This window comes from Primulina huaijiensis, chromosome 4 (assembly GCF_012295235.1).
Source record: "Primulina huaijiensis isolate GDHJ02 chromosome 4, ASM1229523v2, whole genome shotgun sequence".
NCBI lineage: Eukaryota > Viridiplantae > Streptophyta > Magnoliopsida > Lamiales > Gesneriaceae > Primulina > Primulina huaijiensis.
In genome coordinates this window covers 23,131,702-23,158,480 of record NC_133309.1, presented here as the reverse complement: position 1 = coordinate 23,158,480, position 26,779 = coordinate 23,131,702, and the positions used below count along the sequence as shown (strand labels likewise).

Genomic DNA, 26,779 nt, shown 5'->3' with positions numbered 1-26,779 from the left:
CCGTCAAATTTTTATAAAAATCGAGATGAAAAGCTAATATTTGAAGGCAAAAACTTGTGTGAGACGGTCTCACGGGTCGTATTTTTTAGACGGATTTCTTATTTGGGTCATCCATAAAAAAATACTACTTTTTATGCTTAAAGTATTACTTTTTATTGTGAATATCGATAATGTTGGCCCGTTTTACCTACGTTCTTATATTTGAGAACGTGAAAAATAAGCTGTAAGCATAGAAAATTCCGAATAAGATAAAAAAAAATGAAGTGTACCAAAGTCAGTCTCTCCGAAAGGGATTCGCAGGTTTTTGGCCTCATGCATTTTGTCGACCAATCAAAAGGGTATCCTATTATTAAGGTTGTAACAGTCGTTCTTTTTTTGTTGCAATGCAAAACCAAAAGACTCTGAGATGTATGCGTTTCACCATTAAATAACTCCCCCACCACCGTCACGCCGCCGTATCCCACCACCCCCGTGATTGCCATCGCCATGCAGAGTCCAGCCCACAAGCCAGAATCTGTCATTACATTTTCTTTGCACCCTTTTAGCCGGAATTCGAGAGTCTGATCCTCGATCTGATGAACAAGGAAAATTTTGTGTTTAGAGAAGAAATATAGTCACGTGAGACGAATCGTGTGTAAAAGAGTCTCTGGTTAGATTTGTATAATCGCGGGATTTGTGTTCTTGTTTTTTGCATCATTTTGTCGGAGGGTGATCTTGGATTCTTGTTGAGGAGTCCGCTGTGACAAATGGCGGACATTGTGAAACAAATCCTCGCGAAGCCGATACAGTTGGCGGACGAGGTGATAAAATGGTCCGACGGTGCCAGCTCCTTTCGCCAAGATTGCCTGGAAATCAAGGCCAAGACCGAGAAGCTCGCAGGCCTCCTCCGGCAGGCAGCGCGAGCCAGCAGCGACCTCTACGAGCGCCCCACGCGCCGCATCATCGATGACACCGAGCAAGTCCTCGACAAGGCCCTGACCCTTGTTTTCAAGTGCCGTGCGAATGGCTTCAGGCGCATCTTCACCATCATTCCTGCAGCTGCCTTCAGAAAAATCTCCCAACAGCTCGAAAATTCGATCGGGGATGTCTCGTGGCTGCTTCGTGTATCGACCCCGGCTGATGATCGCGATGATGAGTATCTTGGACTCCCTCCTATTGCTGCGAATGAGCCAATTTTATGCTTGATATGGGAACAAATTGCGATCTTGTGCTCGGGTAGTTTGGAGGAGCGTGCGGATGCTGCTGCGTCGCTCGTATCATTGGCAAGGGATAATGATAGGTATGGGAAATTGATCGTTGAGGAAGGAGGAGTACCTCCATTGCTGAAATTGGCTAAGGAAGGGAGGCAAGAAGGGCAAGAAAATGCAGCTAGAGCCATAGGGTTGCTCGGAAGGGATCCGGAAAGCGTCGAACACATTGTCAATTCAGGAGTTTGTCAAGTGTTTGCGAAAATCCTCAAAGAAGGACATATGAGTGTTCAGGTTGTCGTTGCTTGGGCTGTCTCTGAGTTGGCCGCACATCATCCCAAATGCCAGGATCATTTCGCGCAGAACAACACAATTCGATTGCTGGTTAGTCATCTTGCCTTTGAAACTATTCAAGAACATAGCAAGTATCTAATAAGTAAGCAAAATATGTCGATTCACACGGTTGTGCTGGCGAATTCCAACTCAAACACAACCAAGAATGATGATGGTAGTAGCATTAGGCATGAAGACGAGGACAAGCAGTTTCAAAGCCAAATCATGCACCCTGTGGGGAATGAAAGCACCAGCCATATGCACAATCTTGTTACAAACACAGTTGCCATGAAATCAAGCATGAACCTCAAAGGCAAGGCCACCCAGCCTTCTCATGAAAGCAACACAAAACCTACCCACAAAAACTCGAAAACTAATCATCAACAGCACAAGCACCATTTTGCCTTGACTGGAAACAGCATCAAGGGAAGGGAATTCGAAGATCCTGCAACAAAGGCGGAGATGAAGGCCATGGCAGCTAGAGCTCTACGCCACCTCTGTGCCGGTAATATAACCATCTGTCGCAGCATAACTGAATCAAGAGCCCTTCTATGCTTTGCTGTTTTATTGGAGAAAGGGCCTGAAGAAGTTCAATACAATTCAGCAATGGCACTAATGGAGATCACAGCAGTAGCCGAACGAGACGCGGAACTGAGGCGTTCTGCCTTTAAACCTACTACTCCTGCTGCCAAAGCTGTCGTGGACCAGTTCCTAAGAATCATCGAAAAAGCAGACTCGGAACTCCTCATTCCCAGCATTAGGTCCATAGGAAACTTGGCAAGAACTTTTCGTGCAACAGAGACAAGATTCATCGCCCCATTAGTAAAGTTGCTGGATGATAGGGAGCCTGAAGTGACAAGTGAGGCGGCCATAGCACTTAACAAATTCGCCTCAAGCGACAACTTCCTGCATATAAATCACTCCAAGGCCATAATCAGTGCCTGTGGGACTAAACATTTGATCCCATTGATCTACTTCGGCGAGCAAATGGTGCAGGTCCCTTCCTTCGTATTGCTCTGTTACCTCGCATTGCATGTCCCTGATAGCGAGACGTTGGCTCAGGACGACGTGCTGATCGTGCTGGAATGGGCTACAAAGCAAGCCAATCTAATGCAAGACAAAGAAATCGAAACCTTGGCGTGTGAAGGGAAGAAGAGATTGGAACTCTACCAGTCTAGAGGATCAAAGGGTTACCATTGATTGTGTTCAAGTTTTGTATAGTCACAATAGTTTCTTCACATTCCCATGTGACGCCGCCGCAAATCGCAAAGGGTATTGTAGTAATCTCGGCACGTAGAAACAATCTTTTTTTTTTGACTTTGGGAATCGCAGCTGCTAACTTTGGTACGTTCTGGTAAACCCAAAAGATCGACGCAATAACTTGCAAATCACATTGACAAGGAAAACCATACAAGGCAAGTTTTGCCTATGTGACAGACTCAAAGCTGAGATGATAGAGGCAGGAGAGACAGAACCCTTGATCTCTTCTCGGGACTCACGATATCCTATCATCCAAGCTACCCATTGGGGCGTAGAAACATTTTTCTTTTTTTTAACTGTGTTTGTATCTTGTGAATTTTGTTCGATAATAAAGACTATAGTTTGCGTTGAAACTTGAAACAAATGTTTTTAACCTGTCTTCCCTATGAATTTTGAAAGATGATAAATGACTGCCTTAGCTCAACTTTTGTTATTTAAACATATTTCACGTAAATATTTCTATATTTTTGGTTTGTTGTTCCAAACATTATGGCACTCGTGGGAGCCACAAAATTTAGCTAATAATGTACAAAAGATAAGATATTAAAAATATGTAAGAAAAAGTTATGTGATTGAGAAAGGTAAATTAACTTAATAAATTAATTTGTAATTTTAGGTAAGGAGGTGATATGTGAGAAAACTCACTTGCGTTTTTTATGGATCGAGGAAAGTAATGATTTTTCGAACTCATAATTTGATTATTATATTATATTTATTTATAAATTTAAAAAAATTTTGGATTTTTTTATCTCTTAATAAAAATATAGGAGTAGCTTGAAATCAGCTCATTCAAATCTATTACCTAAAATATTAAAATACTTCATATAACAAAATAATTAAATGTGTAGTACGACATCAACAATTCAATAAATTTTTGGGACAATATGACGAAATCAAGAATACGCCATATATTTCAATATAATCTACTAATAAATGCATTTTCTAAATTTTTTTCCAAAAATTCTTGAAAAACACTAATGAATATTACAAAAGAATTTTTATGCATGTACATTATATTTCATATCAAAGTGTAAAATGTTTGATTTTATTATTATTTTAGAATGTGTAAAATGGTTTTTGTACCAAACTGAGGTTATCATATATGGGTCTATGAAAGAGAATGGTCCAACTGTTTGCATAAAAAGAGAGGTATTCAAGGTCTTGGGAGTTTTAGTTACGCATATCCAAAAATAAAAACCCAACTTGAATAATCCGTGGCTAAATAAGAGAAGAGGAGGAATTTTTGTTAGAGATGACAATGGGTCGGGTTCGCATTAAACTCGTCTCGTCTCAAGGGAAAAAGGTTTAGTGTCACGTCTCAGGGACGAGGTTGGTCGACACTGGCGTTGCTCTCAAATTTACATTCGAAAACAACAAGCCTCAGAAGTACAACATTCAGAAACCAGTCTTTTTATTCATAATACTGAATATTTCATTGTCTGATACAAACTCAAATAACTAATGGTTTACAGCGGAAATGTAAAACCAGACATAACAATGTCTTAACAGATGCAACGGAATATAAAAACATAAATTATAACTGAGAACCACAGTCTTCTTCACCAGCCCTAGAACTGATATTGCTCTTCTTCTTCTAACAATTCTTCCTCGTTCTTATCTGAGATGAGTTTTGTGGGTGAGTGATTTGGTCGTCACTCAGTAAGCGAGGGCGGGAATAACTCCCATCTTTCAAAATCATTTTTAACAGAAACAGTAATACAAAATAATATACAGAAACTCTTACTTTCAGAACAGGAATCAATATTTAAGAATAACAGGCTTCAGAACAGAAATCAAAACTTAAAATTTAACAAGCAAGCACTGAGCACGTTTGTGAATTTCATGGCTAAACTGATATCAGTCCCCTATATGTTCTCTCCTATAAGGAGTGAGGCCAGAAATTAGAAATCAGGAATCAAGAATGTTTCAGAATATATATTCATATCATTAGTTCACTAGGTTTCATTGCTTCAAAAATTAGAGATAAAAAATACATATACTTTGCTTCAAAACAGGAATTATCAAACTGTTTTCAAGATATTTATACATAAGCTCACTTACCGTAATTTGCTAGAAGTTTCGGTTGAAGTCTGAAATCTGCTTTCTCTCGCTACTGGATTTTACTTGCTCAGAAAAGGAACTCTCTTAGCTCGAATTTCAATTGATAACTCAAGTTTTGTGTAACACCAATTAAGAGATTTGAAGGTGTTATTTATAGGCAAAAATCTGACTGTTAGCCTCCCAATTAATGGCCATAATCTGTCATTAACAGCTTTTAACAGCCTTTATTTTAATGTTAAATATTTCAGTTACAAGTCATAAGCAGAATCAGTAGCTATCTGCTGGAATATCGCTCTACTAAACTCTTCTGTTGCTGGATTCTATCTGCTGGAAAATACAAGCATCTGAAATAGTAGTTGCTGCTGGAATTGTTAGCTTCTGCTGGAATTTTGCATTGCTATTGAATATTGCTAGCTGCTGCTAGCTACTGTTGGAAATTCAGGTTCTCACATTTAGACCTGGACTAACGAGTCTACAAGCCGGTCTGGACTGGGTCCCGAGTTTGGTCAGACTCGTCCCCTCAAAATATGCATATATATTTAAGAATATAATATATATATATAGATATGTGTGTGTATCTATATATATGATTATACTTTTCATACTAAATAATTAATATATTATTACAATATTTTTTTGTTATTAATTGAATATAAATCGATATATTTTAACTTATGATAGTATTTTTTTCTTTAATATTTAAATTATAAATTAAGGCATATAAATTTATGATTTGTTAATTTTTAAATTTTTTATTTAAATAAATATAAATTATATATTTTCGACGGGTCCAACCTGGATTGGACTCTTCGAATTCGTGGAGCGGATCTTGGGTTTGGCCAAACCCACCCCAACTTAGACCCGTTGTCATCCCTAATTTTTGGGTATACGGATGAGGTATACTTCAAGGGGCGTGTTATGGTGTGTGGATTTCATGATTTTTTTAAAATTCTCGCAGCAGATTGGGTTAGGTACGGGGATGATATCCCTATTTTCGGACTCGCCCCGATAATGATAATAATAATAATAACAATTAATGTTATTATATGTGTATTGTTTAAATAATATTAATATTTATATATGTCGTCGGATTCTTGTATCAATATTTTTTATGACACAAATACTTTTGTGAGACCTGTTAGGATCAGGAAAGAGTTTAGAGAGGGTGAATAAACTCTTTAAAAATCGTTGATTTTAAAATTTGATTTCAAATGTTTTTAGGCGGTTGAAAATTTTTCTCGAACGGTTAGAAATATGAACCACTTGAAAAGTGCGAAAAATGGTTCAAAATTTCTAATGATGACTTCAACCGGTTGGCTGACTTGCTAACAAGAAAATGTTTGAAATGTAGATGTTCGCGGAAAGTAAAGACACATGATTTTTATGAATGTTCAGAGATAAAACTCATACGTCATATTTCTTTCTCTTTAGGAAGGATTCCACTAAAAGACTTTGGCTTTACAAACTTATTGCAACAATTCACTCCAATCAAAACTTATCACAGTGCCTGTTTTGGAACTCTTAGTGATCACTTTACACTTCTGTATTTTAAGAACCTTCGGTTCATTAGACAACACAATCAATCAAATAACCAAATGTTACTGATGTAAAGAAAACGTTATGTTTTAATAGCACGAAAATGATCATTGAATGATCATATATATTTCTGTTGAGTGCGTGCTTTGATGAGCGATGAAGTGTATGAACTTTAGGTGCACTCTAAATCTTCAAGTATGCAAGCTTAATAATATAGCAATCGCACGGTTGAAAAGCTTAGTTGATCGATGTTGTATTCTGCATTCTTCAACTCTTCTTTTATAAACTATCATTCCAACGGTCGAAAAAATGTGTAACGTAAACCTGTAGCATTGGAATGATGTGTCACTATCAGCTGCAACAATATTAGATGTTCTTCAGTAAACATTTAATGTTCTCTTTGCTTGTGCAGCTTTGAATCTCATTCATTTGAAAAGTTACTGTTGAGCATCCTTTTGTAGTAGTTGTTAGCTTCATCAGAACTTGTAGGATGTTTAAGCAATCTTTTTATTCTGGGATATTGACATTAATGAAGATATTTTATTGGGACTACCGCAGGACACGGTTGTCTTGTAGCGGTGCAAAACCATTGAATGTCCTGAGCCGGTCATAAAATGTCTTTCATTAAGTGAACAATGAATAGCTATTTAATGAAGCGGTTGAAGACTTTGAATAACCAGTTGGAAATCTTCTGACGGTTGAAACTTATTCAAGCTGCTGAAATGGTGTAGGCGATTGAGATCCAAACAGTTTGAAGTGTTCCTATTATACAAAATAAATTGTGGCTGTTTTCTTGAAACAGTTAGGTGTTGTTTTGATTTTGTCAATCACCAAAACTTTAGGATAATAATAATTTCTTAACAAGACCGTCACATAAGTTAATTTTGTGAAATAGGTCTTCGATCAGACACAAAAACTCTTATGAGACCGTTGCATGAGTCAAAAATATATATTTGCGTGTAGATATATGTAGGAGTGGAATCGGGTTTGGACCTGTCCTGTAACCCCTTATCCAATTATCGTCCATATAAGAATTGAAAATATTTTTGTCTTCCGATCATATGCCCGAAAACATCGGGACTCAAAACTTTGGGATCTATTCGAGTAGGGAAAAGATATCCCGAAAGTTCAAGATCTCCTCGAGTATGAAAATGATATCCCGATTAATATAAAGGTGTAAACAACAATGTGATTTCTTCACTCTTCTAAGTTAGACTAAAAAGAAGAAAGTTATGATAAACTATCTTTTATTATGTATGATTTTATTTAAATTATAATATTTTTCTACGTGAATTTTTTTTTGGATGAATCAATTAACAATTTTATTTAAACCCTTAATCATCATAAATATGTGGGCTAACCCTTTTTAAAAAAGTTAGTCAATTTTTATATGATATTTGACCCGATAATATTTGATTTAAAATAAAAATCTTACAACGCAATGTGTTAATAATATAATAAATTTTTTTTTGAAAAAATTAAAATAATCAACTCGAATCGGGTCAGGTCGAGCCGAGAATCTCGTCTGATGGATATTAGTTTCTCAATCTGTCTCCGGACCTTGGTTAAACCGAAAAAAATCAGAGTCGGAATTTTTTCGAGACGAGAGTGAAACTAGATCTGGATTTTCGGGGTTTTGCCACCCTCAAATATACGAATGACATTGAACGTCTCTTTCCATCAAACTGAGTTGGAATGCACCACCAAAAGGAGAAAACAGCTGGATCATCGATATCCCATCTACTAATAGGGGATCCAAAGGAAATTGTACCTTCCCCCTCTGCATGGAGATAAGGAGATGTCGACTAAAATCTATTTTCAATTAAATTTACAATCGATTAAGACAAGAAATTGATTGACAATTGTCTTATTAGTCAATTTTGTGAGACATATATCGGATCTGATTCAATTTATCAAAAAAAATTGTTAAAAATATTATTTATCAATGTAAGTATGAACCAAGTCAACTTATTATCACGGAGCCGTGAGATTGTCTCACAGGAGACCTACTTTAAAATATAATAGAATGTAGCCAAAATGATCCTCTAGTTAATATATTTTTGTTTTTTGCTTCTGTAAATCGAATTATTTTTTGACTTTAGGTCCTTTTTTATGGAGTGCTGACATAGAGTTGGATAATTCTTACCTAACACCAGAAAATACTGACGTGTTAGACGTCACATAAGCACTTCATAAAAAAAAAGATAAAAAATGGAACATAATCTAACTTGAAAATATCAAAACTTAAATTTGAATACTTACCGAAACGAAAACACAAGTTTAAATGTCATTGTTAGAAAACAACAATGAATTACCATGTAAAGATAGCGATCAATACATGATATTTGAGCTATTAATGATTTTAAATATTTAAGTTGAATCGTCACAGTTAATTATAGTTTTATTAATAAGTAAAGTAAATGTATTAATCCTTCAACCAATTGATTTCTAATACACTAATATTGTAGCCAAAGGTTTTGAGTTCATATCCTATAAAAATTTAGTAATTTATTCATATTTTAGTATATAAAAATTAATCTTGATAATTTTACACCGACAAACCTAATTATTTATTCGAAGTAAGATTTTTTATAGTTTTAATTTAATTTAATAATTTTTTTACATAAAATATTTAATTATTATTTCATTCAATTCACAGCTGGCCACGACTAAATTTTCTGAAATTTCATATTTTTGTCAGCACCAACTCCAACAAGATCTCTGTATACATTTGGCGAGGGATGGATGTACATCCAAAGAATTAAATAAAGAGCGAAATTTGTTGAGGATGGAATTTAATGTAGGTAATTTTATGTAACATGTTTGTTCGAAAAATATTAAAGAAAATCAAATTTATAATCATTTATCAAACATCTGTCTATTCTACCAGCTCAAACACTCATTCAAACTCGATCGTCGTTTTTCGAAATCAAAATTCTAATATCGACATAAAGAAAAAATATTGAAAATATTTAGAATAAAACTTTTACAACGGAATAACACGATTTGAAATATTATTTAAAATTTTTTTTAACATAAAATATTATTAGATTCTTTTTAAAAATTATAAGATTTTTTATTTGTGAAAATATTTTATAAACTATTTAGCCAAATAGTGTCTGAATAGAATAAGCAGCATCTTTTAATTAATTTAGTCCCACCTATAAATATAGAAGCATAACCAAAGTTCTTCATACTTGAAGCTCAAAATATGGTTACACAAGTGGTTCTTGCTCTATTTCTTTCTCTATTCTGCCTTTCTAAGGCAAAATTTTTAGACCCTTTTATTTTATTTATTTTTTAAAAAAAAACAATTATTTTATTTTATTTTTTTAAAAAAAATTAAATTTTATCCTCACAGGTATCCTCTACTTTCAAGTTGCATCAAGAAACAAGCCCTATGATCCAGGTCACATCTTAATATTTCATCTCTATAAATCTTTGCATAAAGTTTAATTTTCCCAGTTTGAAAAATTAATCGATTTCTATTTTCATCATTTAATATTTATTTATTTCTTAGAAGATGCTAAGCAAAAGAGAGAGGAGACTGCTGTATAAAATAGGTAAATTGTTGTGTGAACTTTTAAATTAGATATAATCAATGGCTTCAATGATACGTAAGTGTCCGAAAAAAATAATTTCTCAAACTCATATAAATCCTCGTGGATTTCCAAAAAAAAAAAAAAATTAGACCTCTCGAGCTATTTCAAGGACGTCATTGTTCCACCTACTCTCGAGCCGAACCCGGCTCCTGCTACTGCTCCGAGTCCTACCACGATCCATTGCGACGAGCTATGCAAAACGAGATGTAGCCTTAACTCGAGACCAAATTTGTGCACAAGGGCTTGTGGAACATGTTGCGCGAGGTGCAACTGCGTGCCCCCGGGGACTTTTGGCAATAGGGAGATGTGTGGGACTTGTTACACTGACATGACTACCCATCACAACAAGACCAAGTGCCCTTAATTTGATTAAAGATAATAATAATAATAATAATTATTATTATTATTATTATTATTATTATTATTATTGAAGTAATATAAAATAGAGTGTATGTAGATAATGTTAATGTGAAAAATATGAATGTGGATTTGGTCCAAATTTGATGTACGAATCTGTAGTTTGTCGTCTCGTAAGTATGTAATATTATGTTCTTGTTCCACGAGTGGTGTGCATTTGTTCCATTTTATCAAGTTTATAGTACTGAAAATTGAGTTAACATAATGGACTGCACAGACTTAGGTAATATAGGCTTATACTTCTTGTTATTATTTTTTGTTACGAACATGAACTCACATCCATTATAATTTTGGGTGTGTATTCAGTAAATCTCGGGTACGTGCAGTTTCAAGTAAAGTTGCAGAAGATGGCATACATGCTCAAGCAGAAAAGGCGTTTGCGGGATTCAAACGTTGAACATTGGCCTCAAATTTCGAACGGTAAGTTTCGGTGATCACAAACTAAATTGATATAACGCAAGCTCATATTAATTTAAATTATTAAACTGAACTAAACAAAACTATAAGTACGATGATCAACCTACATTACGTAGCTTTCGAATTTCCATAAACAACTTCTTGCCTCTTTGTTTACTAATATTTATTTGTTCGGATAAGACTATCGGCTGTTCTGATAAAAGAGCTGAAGAAAATTGAGCTGTTTCTTTTTTTATATCATATTCAATAAGTAATCTAAGCAGTTTTTGCACTTAGAATACGTTTCAAGTAGCTCAAATTACTCACTTGATAGGAATATTGACTTGAGTTGTTAACACAACTTAAACTAAGCATTTTTTTAGTTTGCATAACAATTAATTCATTCCCTCTATACTATTGTCTTTGATCTTTACACGAATAATTTAAATAAAATAAATAAATTGTAGAGTCCCCACCCCAAGTATGGTAAGAGCAAAGTGGCTATTATAGAGGTTGCTAACGAAATTGCCAAAATAATTATTTTTAAAATGTTCGATCGATTTTCGGTAACGGTTCATAAGTTTTATTGTTGGTTTCTATTATGATATAAAATTTAGACTATTTTTTCTAGTATGCTAACTATGCTATAATTAGTTAATATATGAAAGAAGTGATATAAATATTAAATAAAATGTACATTTAAGCCGCAATTAAATATATGTTATACTTTTTTTTTAACATAATGGATCTTTAGAGCTTCAAAAGAATTGAATTCATGAAATATATCATTTTTATGAAGAAAAAAATTCTTCATAAAACTAAGGGTGTCAATTCGGGTGGAGTGGGTGGATTGGATCAGGTTGAGCAATAGTATTATTCAAAAATTTCCAACCCGAACCCGAGTTAACCCGAAAACTCTCAACTCGAACTCGAATCAACCCAATCAAACCGATTAACCCGATTCTAAATTTTAAATTTTTTTTTAAGAAAATGAAATAAGTTTTAAAAAAAATAATATTTTAATTTAAACACATATTAANTTTTATTTGGAGACTTCATTGTAAAGGGCAACGTCGGAATTCGGAGGTATCTTCTTGGAAAGTAAGATTGATTTTGATGATTGACAATAACGTAATTATCATCCCCCAAACTGTTACTCTTAAAAGTCCAAAATTCTTTCTAATCAAATATAGAGATTCATAAAATTAATGTGAAATCCAACAAACATATTCTTTTCGGTTCTATCAGTTCTTCCTTAATTAGTTAGATATCCATTTTATTTTTGTAAATAAGAACTATTGCTCTTCTTTTTATGACGATATCACGATGAGTAAACCTCATATTAACGCAAATAACCTGCAAATCATGCTAATTAAGTAAACAATGCTTAGCAAATCATGTATAATAGATTCACCAAAGAAAGTGTTCATGTTGATAACTGGAATCGAACTTCTACTATTGATCAAACTTTCACATTTTCTATTAACTCGAACATCCTTCGTGCACGATAATTCATCTTTTTCGTGTTAATTGGATTTGGTTTGGATAAAAAAAATTAGTGAATAATGGGTCATGAGGAGTAATTTTTATTCTTAAAATAATATTTTCAATTGTATTTTCGTCTTATAAAATAGTATCGATTAATTAAAAACAATTGACTGTGGAATTAAAAAAACACCCTGAATTTTTTGTTCTATTATGAAGGGCCTTGTCAGATATCAATTCTTCATCCATCAAATAAAAGTGATGTTAATCACATTCCAATTCTTATTAATCATACTCCATTATTTATTTATCAAATTCGTCTATAAAATAGATAACATTGGCTATTAACTAATGGCGAAAACTTGTGTGAGACGGTCTCACGGGTTGTATTTTGTGAGACAAATATCTTATTTGGGTCATCCATGAAAACGTATTACTTTTTATGCTAAGAGCATTACTTTTTATTGTGAATATCGGTAGGGTTGACCCGTCTCACAGATAAAGATTCGTGAGACCGTCTCACAATAGACTTACTCTTAACTAATTAATTGTCAACGAGAAGATAAAATCGTGTCAAATAAATTAAATTGTACTTCAATATTATCTCTTGAACGAAAATTTATTTCAAGGTTAATTTCATGCATTATCGTATGAAATCGGGAGTTTGCTGAAAACCTCCCGTGAAAAAAAAAAGAAGAAAATTTATTAACTTCTCTCGTTTTCAAATTTTGAGCACATGTTTCTTGAAAACATATAAGAATAAGAGTGTTCGTGCTCAAGACTTGAAAACATATGAGTTAACAAATCATTTTTCCTCGAGAGTTTAAGAAATATCGAAATTTTCAAATAGGTAAGGTATGCGATTGATCTTCTATTTTAAGAGTGGGTCTCACGTGAGACCGTCTCACGGATCTTAATCTATGAGACGGGTCAACCCTACCCATATTCACAATATAAAGTAATACTCTTAGCATAAAAAGTAATACTTTTTCATTGATAACCCAAATAAGAAATCCGTCTCACAAATACGACCCGTGAGACCGTTTCACACAAGTTTTTGCCATATTTTAAATGAGTAGATTCTATCTAATCAAGAGTGGGGCTCTTTGACAAATTGAAAGGTCATACAATTCGAGCACTGATAAAAATTTCAGCCAAAAAAATGAAGAATCCTGGTGATTTCTTGAGTAATTTCCATTTTCCACACATATATAATATTTTTTTTTTACTTTAAATGGAACAATATATAATATGGGAAACTTCCCTTATCATAAAGTCGAGAAATATAGACCAAATTTGACGTAATTTTGAAATAATATAATTCAAACAGAAGTAAAATTTCGTTAAATAAATAAATTCAAACATAAGTAAAATTTCGTTAAATAATTAAATTCAAACGTATCTTGAAATCTATCTTTTATTTAAATAATCTCAGTTTCAAACAGTGTCTTCTTACACTTAATACTCCGTATGTATATTAATTACCGATTAAGTTTTTTAACTTATTAAGTAGGTCTTATGTGAAACGATCTCACGGATATATATTCGTGATTTGTCGATCTGATCTATATCTAGAGTGAAGTGTAATATTTTTTTTTAAAAAAATATAATATTTTTCATAGGTCAGATAAAATTGTTCTGTAAGTGAGACGATCTCATATGAGTTTTTTTTAAAATAAATTTTGTCCATATTTAGAAAATAGAAACCGTGTGTTTTGTGAACAAGAAGATAAGTTTAAGAAATATTTTAAAAAAAAAACAGTTTCTACTGTTATATTCTAACATTAATTATGTTTATATATTTTTTTCAGAAAATTAAAATCATTGCATAATCAGATATGTTTATAAATTATGATTAATTTTATCTTAAATTAAATATATATATTACGTGAAANTAAAAAAAAAAAAGGGAAAAATATAATTTTAGCACGTATACTTTAGGAGCTAAAATATTTTCGATGGCGGAACCAGAAATATGGCTCTGTCCGAGCTAGAATTTTAAACTTTATAATCTTTTAATATTTTGAATTGATCACTGAGTATACATGCAGCATGTGGCTCCGCCACTGCCTGCGACGAGGGGAAGCCCCCAGGTTCGACCCTATTTTGACATCTCTATGTATTGGTTTTGGTTTTCTATTAAAACCATATATTTTTTAGCATATCTACTTATTATGATAATTAATTTTATATGTTAGAGCACATTATCGTAAGTTTTGAGGAAGAGTCATATATTCGACGATCGAATTATTCGGGGTAGATTTTTTGCATTAAGTCGGATCAAGATCCAAATAGCCTAGATAAGACCCACACTTTACGGGTCGACTCGTTTGACAGATTGCGATAGCCCACTTAGATTTGGGCCATTCTATGACCTAGCCTCATTTTGCAAGAAAGCTCGAGCAAGGGGGTGGACATTCGGGTTCTAATACTGGATACTTGAACTACTGGATCGAGCGGTTATTTTTCAAAAACGTCGGGTTAGGTAACAAATCCGAACTCGATTTTTTTTCGGGGTACTAAATTTAGTATCCGATCGGGTTTTGATACCCGACTTATCATTAACAATGTTTTTTTTAAGGTTTTAGATTTTTATTTNAAAAAAAAGGGAAAAATATAATTTTAGCACGTATACTTTACGAGCTAAAATATTTTCGATCCCTAAACATTCTACTTTCGGCCCTGTTCCCATGGACCTGCCGTCAGTGGCGGAGCCAGAAATATGGCTCTGTCCGAGCTATAATTTTAAACTTTAAAATAACTGGGGTATACATGCAGCATGTGGCTCCGCCACTGCCTGCGACGAGGGGTGGCCCCCAGGTTCGACCTTATTTTGACATCTCTATGTATTGGTTTTGGTTTTCTATTAAAACCATATATTTTTTTAGCATATCTACTTATTATGATAATTAATTTTATATTTTAGAGCACATTATCATAAGTTTTGAGGAAGAGTCATATATTCGACGATCGAATTATACGGGTAGATTTTTTGCATTAAGTCGGATCAAGATCCAAATAGCGTAGATAAGACCCACACTTTACGGGTCGACTCGTTTGACAGATTGCGATAGCCCACTTAGATTTGGGCCATTTTATGACCTAGNTGAACTGTTTTTTTTAATATAGACTGATTCGATCAAGGATTCGGTTATGAAAACATTGGTTATATAGACAAATCCATCAAAATTCAAATACACAGAAGTGTGGTTCTATATTATGTGAGAACCCAAAATTTTGGGAGTGTAATTTTTACATATAGACATGTATAAGAAATTTATTTTCGAGTTATGGTATTATTGTAAAAATAATCAATTCGAAAATATTAAATAATACATGGTATTTCAAATTCCAAGCCAATAAATACATGAAATTCAAAACCAGTACAAATCATGTATTAATTTCGAAATAAGGCTGGATATCAATCAAATTTGGAAGGAAATATTGCATACAAGACAGTTTTCTCAACAAGGAAGCTATCAAATTTTCAGTACTGTCCAAAATACATTATGAATCTGTACAAAAAAATAGTCAACATTCAACCATCCAGTCCATCATCAAATTTCAGAATTTGGTCATGGAAGGTGCATCTCGATATTTATGAAAGGATTATCTCGAAATTTTGGAAGGAATATCAACTGAATTATGGTAAGATTTTCACCTCACCTCTATAAATATCACCCCATGCCATTCAAGATTTCACACCATTCAAACACTCCACATTTTCGAAATTTTGCTCTCCAAATTCTGTAGAGTAGCGAAGCTCTGCTGCAGTTCAGACTCACGGGGAAATTCGAAAATCCCAGTACACGGAACCTTTCACATTTTCTTTTCATCCAGATCTGAAGTAAGTGGGCTTGTTTTAAAAGTATAATTTCGTTTATGAATTATTTCATTTTTTCGGAAATTACGGTCGAGTGCAATTCTTCTTCTACCACTTCTTGATACGATTATAGTATGTTTTATGTTTTGAGCACTGTGATGATTCAACTGTCGGCAAAATGAGGTAGGGGCCAATCAAAGAAAGGAAAAAAATGTGGTTGGCAAGTTGGACAGAATACGCGTTTTTAACGCGTATTCACACTGACAGAGGCTCTATAAATAGAGATTCCCCCATTCATTCTGAAATCATCCCTTCTTCGAGTTTTCTTTCATCTATAACATTTGAATGCTTAATTCTATAATATTTGTGAGGTGTTTGTTCTCCTGTATTAAGAGAGTGTGTGTTTTCTTTGGAAACACAGTGAGTGAGTTGTACACTACAAAATATTATAGTGAAAATTATTTTCATCTTGCCCGTGCTTTTTATCCTAATAATTTTTAGGGGTTTTCCACGTAAATCTCGGTGTCCAGTTTATTCTTTATTTTCGGGTTTTATTATCTCAAATTACCGCACGTAGGACCAACAAGTGGTATCAGAGCCTTGGTTTAAAATTTCTTAAAAATTCTGTCTATGCTCTGTGGTTGCAGCCTAGACTGATCTTCCACATCAGAAAATATTTTTTGAGATTTTTTTATTTAAGGCGGGATTATTTTGTCCAGTCTACCAAATTGTTATAGACATAATGGCGGGCAGATACGAGATAGCAAAGTTCAACGGAAACAATTTTATGCTGTGGAAAATAAAGATACAAGCAGTTTTAAGAAAGGAGAATTGTTTGGCAGCTATTGGAGATAGACCGGTGGAGATTACAGATGATGGAAAGTGGAACAAGATGAATGACAACGTTGTTGCCAATCTACACTTGGCTATAGCAGACGAAGTGTTGTCAAGTATCTATTAGATATAAACAGCCAGCGTTATCTGGGATACTCTGACAAAGATGTACGAGGTCAAGTCCCTACACAACATGATTTTCCTAAAGAGAAGGCTGTATACTCTTCGGATGTCGGAATCCTCATCGATGACCGACCATATCAACACACTAAATACTCTATTTGCCCAACTCACTTCCATGGGGCATAAAATAGGGGAAAATGAACGTGCGAAGCTTCTACTTCAAAGTCTACCAGATTCATATGATCAACTTATCATCAACATAACCAACAATATTCTTATGGGCTTTCTAAGATTCGACGATGTCTTAACTGCGGTTCTCGGAGAATAAAGCCAGCGCAAGAATAAGAAAGATAGGTTGGTAACATCGAAGCAGGCAGAGGCTTTACCGATGAAAAGAGGAAGATTTATGGATCGTGACTCCAGTGGGAGCCAAAGACGAGGTAGATCAAAGTCGAGAAGTAAGAAGAAAAATATTTACTGCTTTAAATGTGGCGATAAAGAGCACTTCAAGAAAGAGTGTACGAGTATCGAGAAGAGTTCTCAAGGAAATGTGGCCAGTACTACAGGCAGTGGTGAAATATTATTCAGCGAAGCAGCAACTGTTGCAGAAGGCAGACACAAATTTTGTGACACATGGATTATGGATTCAGGAGCGACGTGGCACATGACGTCTCGGAGAGAATGGTTTGATCATTATGAACCAATCTCAGGAGAATCTGTATCCATGGGAAATGATCATGCCTTGGAAATCGCTGGGGTCGGTACTATCAAAATTAAAATGTTTGATGGTATCATTCGCACCATACAGGAGGTACGACATGTGAAAGGACTGACGAAAAATATTTTGTCCTTGGGACAATTGGATGACATCGGGTGCAAAACTCAAATCGAGAACGGGATCATGAAAATTTTGAAGGGTGCGCTTGTGGTTATGAAGGCGGAAAAGATTGCTGCAAATCTGTATGTATTTTTGGGAGAAACACACAAGAAGGCAGAACTAGCTGTTGCATCAAATGGTTTAGGAGAAGAATTGACAGTGTTATGGAATAAAAAGCTCGGGCATATGTCAGAACGAGGGTTGAAAATTCTCTCAGAACGGAAGCTGTTGCCGGGACTTACAAAAGTGTCACTACCATTTTGTGAGCATCGTGTTACCAGTAAACAACACAGATTAAAGTTTTGCACTTCTACTGCCAGGAGCAAAAGCATATTGGAGCTGATTCATTCGGATGTTTGGCAAGCACAGGTTGTATCTTTAGGAGGAGCGAGATACTTTGTCTCGTTCATTGATGATTTCTCTAGGAGATGTTGGGTGTATCCAATAAAGAAAAAATCAGATGCTTTCCAGATCTTCAAAGATTTCAAAGCGCGGGTTGAACTTGATTTAGAAAAGAAAATCAAGTGTTTGAGGACTGACAATGGAGGAGAATATACCAGTTACGAGTTTGATGCATAATGTCAACATGAAGGCATCAAAAGACCGTTCACAACGGCTTATACACCTCAAGAGAATGGAGTGGCGGAGCGGATGAACAGGACCTTGTTGGACAGAACAAGAGCTATGTTGAGGACTACGGGTCTAGACAAGTCATTTTGGGCGGAAGCAGTCAAAATCGCTTGTTATATTATCAATCGTTCTCCTTCAGTGGCGATTGATCTGAAGACTCCGATGGAGATGTGGACTGGGAAGCCGACATATTATTCTCATTTGCATATATTTGGAAGTCCTGTTTACGTTCTGTACAATGAGCAAAAAAGATCGAAGTTGGATTCGAAATCCAGAAAATGTATCTTCTTGGGTTATGCTGATGGAGTAAAGGGGTTTCGCTTGTGGGATCCTACTGTTCACAAGCTTGTCATCAGCAGGGATGTTATCTTCAAGGAAGATAAAGTAAAGGGAGACAAAGACACAATTCAGAAACTACTATATTTCAGGTGGAAAATAAGACGGACGAATNATTCAGAAACTACTATATTTTAGGTGGAAAATAAGACGGACGAATGTCAAATTTCTTGTGAAGCAGTACCAGAGCACGAAAAACAAGAACAAGTTGAGTATGAGGTTTCCAATGTGAGGCAGTCAACTCAAGACAGAAGACCACCAGGTTGGCTTTCAGATTATGTCACTGAAAGTAACATTGCATATTGTCTATTATCAGAAGATGGTGAGCCATCGAGTTTCCACAAGGCTGCTCAAAGCTCGGATGTATCCTTGTGGTTGATAGCAATGCAAGAAGAGTTGGAGACATTAGACAGGAATAAAACTTGGGAACTTGTTACACTACCACGAGAAAGGAAAGCCACTGGAAACACATGGGTCTATAAGATCAAGCGTGATGGCAATAACCAAGTGGAGCGGTACCGTGCTAGATTGGTGGTAAAAGGGTATGCTCAGAAAGAAGGAATTGACTTCAATGAGATATTTTCGCCTGTGGTTCGGCTTACAACAGTCAGAGTAGTGTTGGCATGGTGTGCGGTGTTTGACCTACATCTAGAACAGCTAGATGTGAAAACGGCGTTTCTTCATGGAGATCTTGAAGAAAAAATCTATATGCTTCAGCCAGAAGGTTTTGCGGAAAAAGGCAAAGAGAACTTAGTTTGCAGGTTGAACAAATCTCTGTACGGTCTCAAACAGGCGCCGAGGTGTTGGTACAAGAGATTTGATTCCTATATCATGAGCCTTGGATACAACAGTCTGAGTGCAGACCCTTGTACGTATTTCAAGAGGTCTGGTGATGATTATATCATTTTGCTGTTGTATGTGGACGACATGTTGGTAGCAGACCCCAACAAAGATCGGGTCCAAGGATTGAAGGCACAGTTGGCTAGGGAAGTTGATATGAAGGACTTGGGACCAACAAACAAGATTCTAGGGATGCAAGTTCACCGAGACAGAAGTAACAGAAATATTTGGCTTTCCCAGAAAAATTATTTGAAAAAAGTCTTGCAACGCTTCAACATGCAAGATAGTAAGACAATTTCGACCCCTCTTCCTGTTAACTTCTAGTTATTCTCCGAGATGTGTCCTAGCAGTGAAGCAGAGAGGATGGAGATGTCTCGAGTACCATATGCATCAGCAGTGGGAAGTTTGATGTTCGCCATGATCTGTACAAGAACGGACATTGCTCAAGCAGTGGGAGTAGTTAGTCGGTATATGGTGAATCCTGGAAGAGAGCATTGGAGCACTGTTAAGAGGATCCTTAGATACATTAAGGGTACCTCGAATGCTGCATTATGTTACGGAGGATCGGATTTTACACTCAGGGTCTATGTCGATTCAGATTATTCATGTGATCCTTATAAGAGGAAATCTACTACTGGTTATGTGTTTACACTTGCAGGAGGAGCAGTAAGCTGGGTTTCAAAACTGCAAACAGTTGTGGCGTTATCTACAACGAAAGCAGAATATATGGCAGCTACTCAAGTTTGCAAGGAGGCAATATGGATTAAAAGGTTCTTGGAGGAGATCGGACACAAACAAGAGAATGTTCCTTTGTTTTGTGACAGTCAGAGTGCTTTGCACATCGCAAGGAATCCAGCCTTTCATTCCAGGACGAAATACATTGGAGTACAATTTCATTTTGTCCGAGAAGTTGTAGAAGAAGGAAGCGTGGATATGCAGAAGATCCATACAAAAGATAACATAGCTGATTTTCTGACCAAGCCAGTGAACAATGATAAGTTTGAGTGGTGTAGATCCTCAAGTGGCCTAGCAGAAACGTAAGCAGCAGGGAATGGCAAGATTGAAAAGATGTGTGGAGATGTGTTTGTTTCTCAATCAAATCTCCAAGTGGGAGAAATGTCGGCAAAATGAGGTAGGGGCCAATCAAAGAAAGGAAAAAAACGTGGTTGGCAAGTTGGACGGAAATACGCGTTTTTAACGCGTATTCACACTGATAGAGGTTCTATAAATAGAGCTTCTCTCTTTCATTCTGAAATCATCCCTTCTTCAAGTTTTCTCTCATCTATAGCATTTGAATGCTTAGTTCTATAATATTTGTGAGGTGTTTGTTCTCTTGTAGTAAGAGAGTGTGTGTTCTCTTTGGAAACACAGTGAGTGAGTTGTACACTACAAAATATTATAGTGAAAATTCTTTTCATCTTGCCCGTGGTTTTTACCCTAATAATTTTTAGGAGTTTTCCACGTAAATCTCGGTGTCCAGTTTATTCTTTATTTTCGGGTTTTATTATCTCAAATTACCGCACGTGGGACCAACATCAACTAGATATGAGTGGGAATCCCAATATGCATAATATGTTTATTGCCTTTACACGGTGGGATTGTAATCGTTATACTGCCTCGTCCGCTTAGATGAGTAAAAATTAGAGACTGATATCAGTAAACCATAGAAAATAGAGGAATCTCAGTGTCTTGGCCAAAATTATGCTTTTGGTTATGATGATAACATGTTATGAGAATCATGTTATACATGATATGATATGTGGTTTTCGAAATTTATGTATATTTGTTATGTATGTGTTCGAATGGTCCGCACTTACTGAGTGACGACCATATAACTCACCCCTTACTCTAACCTCCTCAGATAAGTCACAAGAGGAAATCGAGGAAGATGAACAAGACAGTTTTGGGGCTGATATTAAGTGAATCAAGAAGTTTATTTTAGTTTTCGCTTAGTAAGTTGTAAACATTTTCGCATATTTTTATCGTTTTAAAAATTTAAGTTGTAAAGACTATTTTATGATTGATTATGAGTAATAAACTTGTTTTTGATTTATACTATACTTGATGCTTGTTGTTTTCAATTGTATGGTTGTAAAACAACGGCGATATCGACTAATCCCGATTTCGGGGCCTGACATATTATAGATAGATAGCATCAACATAATAAGCAATAATATTTTATATTCATAGTGTACCTCAGCAAAATTAAAAACTTCTGCAACCAGGTGGAGGAAAAGTTCAAACTGGAATGGGCAAGTATAGAAGAACAATGGAAGTCGAGAGAAACAAGGATCCAAGAAACATTGAGATTGGAAAGGATTGAGCTTGAAAATCAATGGAAACAATTTGAGACGGGGATTTTAACACAAGTCATGAGGTAAGAAATTATATATGGCACAATACAAATTGTGCTGAAAATAATGAAATGGTCTCCATTCAATCCACAGGATGCTTCAGGATCCGATTCCGGTACCGGATCCGAAAAACATGGAGCTCCTGTTCTTGAACAAGATTTGTCAGCCGATCTCCACAGGTGAAGAAATAAAAGGAATGGACACCCCTTTTATTGAACTGGTTCTACTCGATAGCAGCACTCGGGCCATAGTCGATGCTGGACCCATAGCATCTTCGAGTGTTGAAATAGTTGCACTCGAAAATGGAGCCGATGATCCGACAGCAGGAGAATTCGAAGAAAAAATTGTGAGAGTGGAAGGGAAGTTGCCTCTTCTTGAAGGAAATGTGTGCAAACTAGAAGGTGGCAGAGGTGTTTTGAGGAATGTCAAGTTCAGACATCATGCGACCGATGTGAAGCCACCTGTGTTCCGATTAGGGGCAAGAGTTGCTGAAAAGTTTGATGTGATCATTGTGAAAGAAGCCAAGACTGAATCTTTTGGAGTCAAGAGTTACCGCAGCAAATGTAAGTTTCTTCTTTCGAACTGTTATCCCACCTTAATCTAAACAAATCGTCGGTTTCTCTCTTTACTATAACTTGATTTGTTATATCTGATCTTTAGATTCCAAGAAAATCGAGCTCCCAAATCTGGAGTCTAAGATTTGGGAACTGAAAAACATACAAAGACGTGGTAAGATACATGAGCGCCTGCAAGCCAAAGGAATCGATACCGTCGGGAAATTTCTGATCGAACTCCTGATAAATCATCAAGAACTGCAAAATGTAACATTTTTTTTACTTACCTTTTCTCTACTTTTTTTCTTCTTATTCTTTTAACTTTAAAAATTGCTAATGGATGCATTTCCCTTTATTGGTTTATATGTAGATTGTTGGTCTGAAGGGAAAGAAGTGGGAAGCCACTGTAAGCCATGCTAAGAAATGCCAGAGTGACAGGATGTACTGTTACATAAATTCCCACGAAGATTCCTCCGTAGTTTTTGACATTTACGGGAAGTTGCAAGGACTGTGTTCAGAAGGCCAGTATGCTGCTACGAATATGTTGTCTGAAAACAAGAAGGTAATCTTCAAAAAATACTCTAAATTCTCTTTCTTTCTTTCGTTTTGTTTTCTTCCTTTTAATTTATTAGGAAAACGAGCAGTGCTAATATAACATCTGCCCAAACCCAAGCAAATTTTATGAAGAAAATCCGAAACAAAGCCCTGTTTTGGTTTGATTTGTAGAACTAAACCAGTTTTTAACCTTTTTATGACAGGTTTATGCTGACAAGTTATTGTCATATGCTCTTGAACACTGGGAAAATGTCACCCCTTTTGATGATCTGAATTCTCTTCAACAGCACATGGCCGCCATAAAAGCCTCTTTCAAACCGTCGAGTTCCGGCACTCCAGGCCATCGCGATGCAAATCCTGATACTGGAACTAGTACAATGATCGATTCTTCCATCGAGGGAAAATATCTGAACCCACTACTCGATCATCCCAGAATCCTCAATGTAGGTGTAGATACATCGGTATGTGGTGGCTGGTTCGGTACAGATGATCTGGGCTGCATGGTTGATTCACCCTTGTGGGCTGACCGATATTCTGATATGGATCTTGGCAGGATACTAGACGATTCAGATATCGGATGTGTAGTTTATGGTTATGGGATGCAGCAACAAGAATTCGTAGATGACATGAATATTGTTGCAAGTATGGACGAAACCATGGGATTATGTTAGCCGAGTCGGATGTTATTGGTAGTTCTTCTGCAGTTTGGAGGAAGTACAGGATGCTGTTTCGCTGCTTATCCAAATGGCGCCTAATCAGAACAATGTCAAAATTTGAAGCTAATCCAGCCTGGAAGAAGCAGAAAATTTGTTGAAAATTCTGGTTTAGAATTAGCGCCCTCAGAACATTTTGTTGTACTGACATGAAGCACTTGCAGATACACGTAAATACAAATTATATAATAAAAATAAAAATTTTGATTTTCTAAAAAATTATTTGAATCATTTTGTTATTTATATGTATTTAATCTCTTGTTTTGTAAGTCTAATAAATTAATTAAGAATTTATATAACTTACTTTCAAAATTATTTCTCAAACTAAAATTCAAAATATTGATTTTATGTTATATAATAAATTATAATGAGCATAATATATAGAATAAAATGAATTGAAACAAATTTTAAATACATATATCCAAAAACCACATATAAGGTATAATAACCTAAAAATCAACCGCATAAACGATTTTATCAATGCATAAATAATAATTTACATAAGTGGAGCATATTAAGGATAAATAATTATCAATTTAAAATACTCGTGAATAACTCATAAAAACAATATCAAAACTAATTAAATAATAATATTGATAGTAAAATATAACTCTTAATATTCAATTTAAATAATATTAACATCATACATAACTCAGCAGCATAATCTGGTTGGCTAAGTGAGCCGTAAAAGAGTGACACCAGATCTTAACAGGGTAATATTGTTCTGCTGGGGACAGGGCCGATGGTAGGAAAAGAGTAAGACTGATCTCTAAGGGATATAAGACAGCACCAGCAGATAGACATGCACCTCCCCGGACTCATGGGCCTAACAGCCCGACCTATTACCACCCAAGTAGGTGCACTATGTGCTGTCACAAATATAAGGAAATAAAGTTGTGCCTTGGCTAACAGCTATAGCTTTTGGCCTAGTGGTGAGCGCTTTATCATAACAATTGGTATAAGAGCAAGGATATGGGTTCAAGTCTCCCAAGAAGCATATTTCTATACTTCTTGGAGGAGATGTTGGGTTAAGCGTGCATGAGTGAGAGTAGTTGTAACGCCCCGAAAACTTTGAAGGTCCACGTGAATCACATACATGCAAGTTATTAAATTTCTTTGTTATTTTATTTATTTGTTTTAAAGCATTAAATGCATGTTTAATTTATAAATTATATATTTAATTATTTTTATGCATTTTATGCATACTTCATGTATGATAGAATTTATTTCGCGAAATTTTAAAGATTTATTAATTAAAGATTTTTAAGTTTCATTTCGCGCTCAAACGAGGATCGGAGATCGGAGAATTTTCAAGAAAATTATTTTAATTACATGATTCATTTTTATTAATTAATATAAGGTGTTTTTAAGTGTATTTTTCAAAAATAGGATTTTTGGGGTATTTTACCCGCATGATTTTAATTTTTTACGGTACGCAATTTTTATCGAATCGGAAGACTTTTTGAGGGTTCGGCAAATATTTTCAAAAACTTTCCAACACGAAATATTTTTCAGAAATATGTTTGGATTTAATGAACCTACTTTTAAGTTTATTGAGCTTAAAACTCTTTTTAAATTTTTAAAAAACCATTTAGGAACCATTATCTTATTTATTAAATAACTAATAAATATCTAAGGACCCACTAAACTTAATACCATTTCCCCCATCCGACACACCCCATCGCTACCATTTCCTCTTGAATTCAGCAGCCTATCTTCATCAAACCATCGGCCATTTCCATTTCTTGCATAAGAAAATTCTACGGAGCTCTCCCGACGTCCGTTCTTCATCGTTCTTGCGTGAAATTCGTCAAGGCACATCTTGTGTTATTATTTCTGCATCTTACACGTTATATGTATGCTGTTATGTGTGCATTTGTCTAAGGATTTCCCGATCCAAAGCATAGCTTGAAGTTTTTTTCGGTTTTGGAGTACAAAATGCATCCTTTTTGTTTCAACTTGTAAGAAAATGTGACACATATCAGAAGAAGATTAAACTTGTAGGAAATGGTGACGGCCATTGCCTACATATTTTGACAAAACTTGTGTACGCAACCTCAACTTTAGAAAATTGAGATGCGTACACGATTCTTCTTTTGACATTCAGACTCCCGATTTTTCTCGTTGATGGTATGAGATGTCCATAAATAGAGAGGATTGAGGTCCCTAAGCACACACCTCATAAGAAACATTTACACCATCTATTGAGAGGGTGGAGTGCTTAGAAGGCATCAACCGAGAAGAAAATCAGAGAAATCAAAATTTTTAATGGCTGGAGGTAACAATCGATTTAAGCTTCCGCATATTGTTTTTCATGTTCATGTATAAGTAAAAAACATGATTTTTGAGAAAAAATTCTGACATTTGGTATCAGAGCAGTGATACCTCTGCCTTGAAAATTTGTTTTTCAATTTCTGAAATTTATGTAAGAAACTTGAAAATTAAAGATCGGATCACGTAATAATATTAAGAAACTTACCTTAGAATTGTGTTCTCGATCGGAGTTTGAATTTCTTCCTTGAATCTTGAAAAATAAAATAAGAATTTTTTGAGAGAGAAAATATTTTCGGAGAATTTGCAGAAGAAAGCTTAAAGAAGACTTCGAATTTTGCAAATTCATGATTTTGGCAATTGAATTCATGCATTTCACGTAGCTACTGAATTCAATTATTCAGACAACGCTTTCAGAATAATAAATTTTGATGTACGACCCACATGTACAAATTAAAGTCGATTTCCTTCCAAGTCAATCATTTGTCCAATAAAATTTTTTTTTAAAAAAAATTATTATTGACATTTCTCACAATTTGTCAATTTGGTGGGTGTGGGTCCCACAACAATATTAATTATTATTATTATTATT

General features: G+C 35.1%; 2 protein-coding genes across 2 annotated transcripts; both read left to right on the top strand.

The window, feature by feature from the left end:
* The first annotated feature begins 235 nt into the window (after positions 1–235).
* On the top strand, positions 236–3,162 carry LOC140975513 (uncharacterized). Its single transcript, XM_073439254.1, has one exon. It carries the CDS (start codon positions 747–749, stop codon positions 2,718–2,720), a length of 1,974 nt encoding a protein of 657 aa, XP_073295355.1. The 5' UTR covers positions 236–746; the 3' UTR covers positions 2,721–3,162.
* A 6,432-nt stretch (positions 3,163–9,594) lies between these two features.
* LOC140975512 (calmodulin-binding protein 60 D-like) lies at positions 9,595–24,026 on the top strand. Its single transcript, XM_073439253.1, has 10 exons — positions 9,595–9,642; positions 9,739–9,786; positions 9,898–9,940; positions 10,703–10,816; positions 21,966–22,117; positions 22,188–22,657; positions 22,755–22,915; positions 23,019–23,210; positions 23,407–23,664; positions 23,757–24,026. Exons 5-10 carry the CDS (start codon positions 22,113–22,115, stop codon positions 23,826–23,828), a joined length of 1,158 nt encoding a protein of 385 aa, XP_073295354.1. The 5' UTR covers positions 9,595–9,642; positions 9,739–9,786; positions 9,898–9,940; positions 10,703–10,816; positions 21,966–22,112; the 3' UTR covers positions 23,829–24,026.
* The last annotated feature ends 2,753 nt before the right edge of the window (positions 24,027–26,779 follow it).

Bases quoted from the DNA above. Each gene is read 5' to 3' on its own strand.
- LOC140975513 (XM_073439254.1), top strand. From the start codon at position 747: ATGGCGGACATTGTGAAACAAATCCTCGCGAAGCCGATACAGTTGGCG.
- LOC140975512 (XM_073439253.1), top strand. The intron at 22,658-22,754 runs GTAAGTTTCTTC...TCTGATCTTTAG, and splicing joins CAAGAGTTACCGCAGCAAAT to ATTCCAAGAAAATCGAGCTC. The intron at 22,916-23,018 runs GTAACATTTTTT...GTTTATATGTAG, and splicing joins ATCATCAAGAACTGCAAAAT to ATTGTTGGTCTGAAGGGAAA.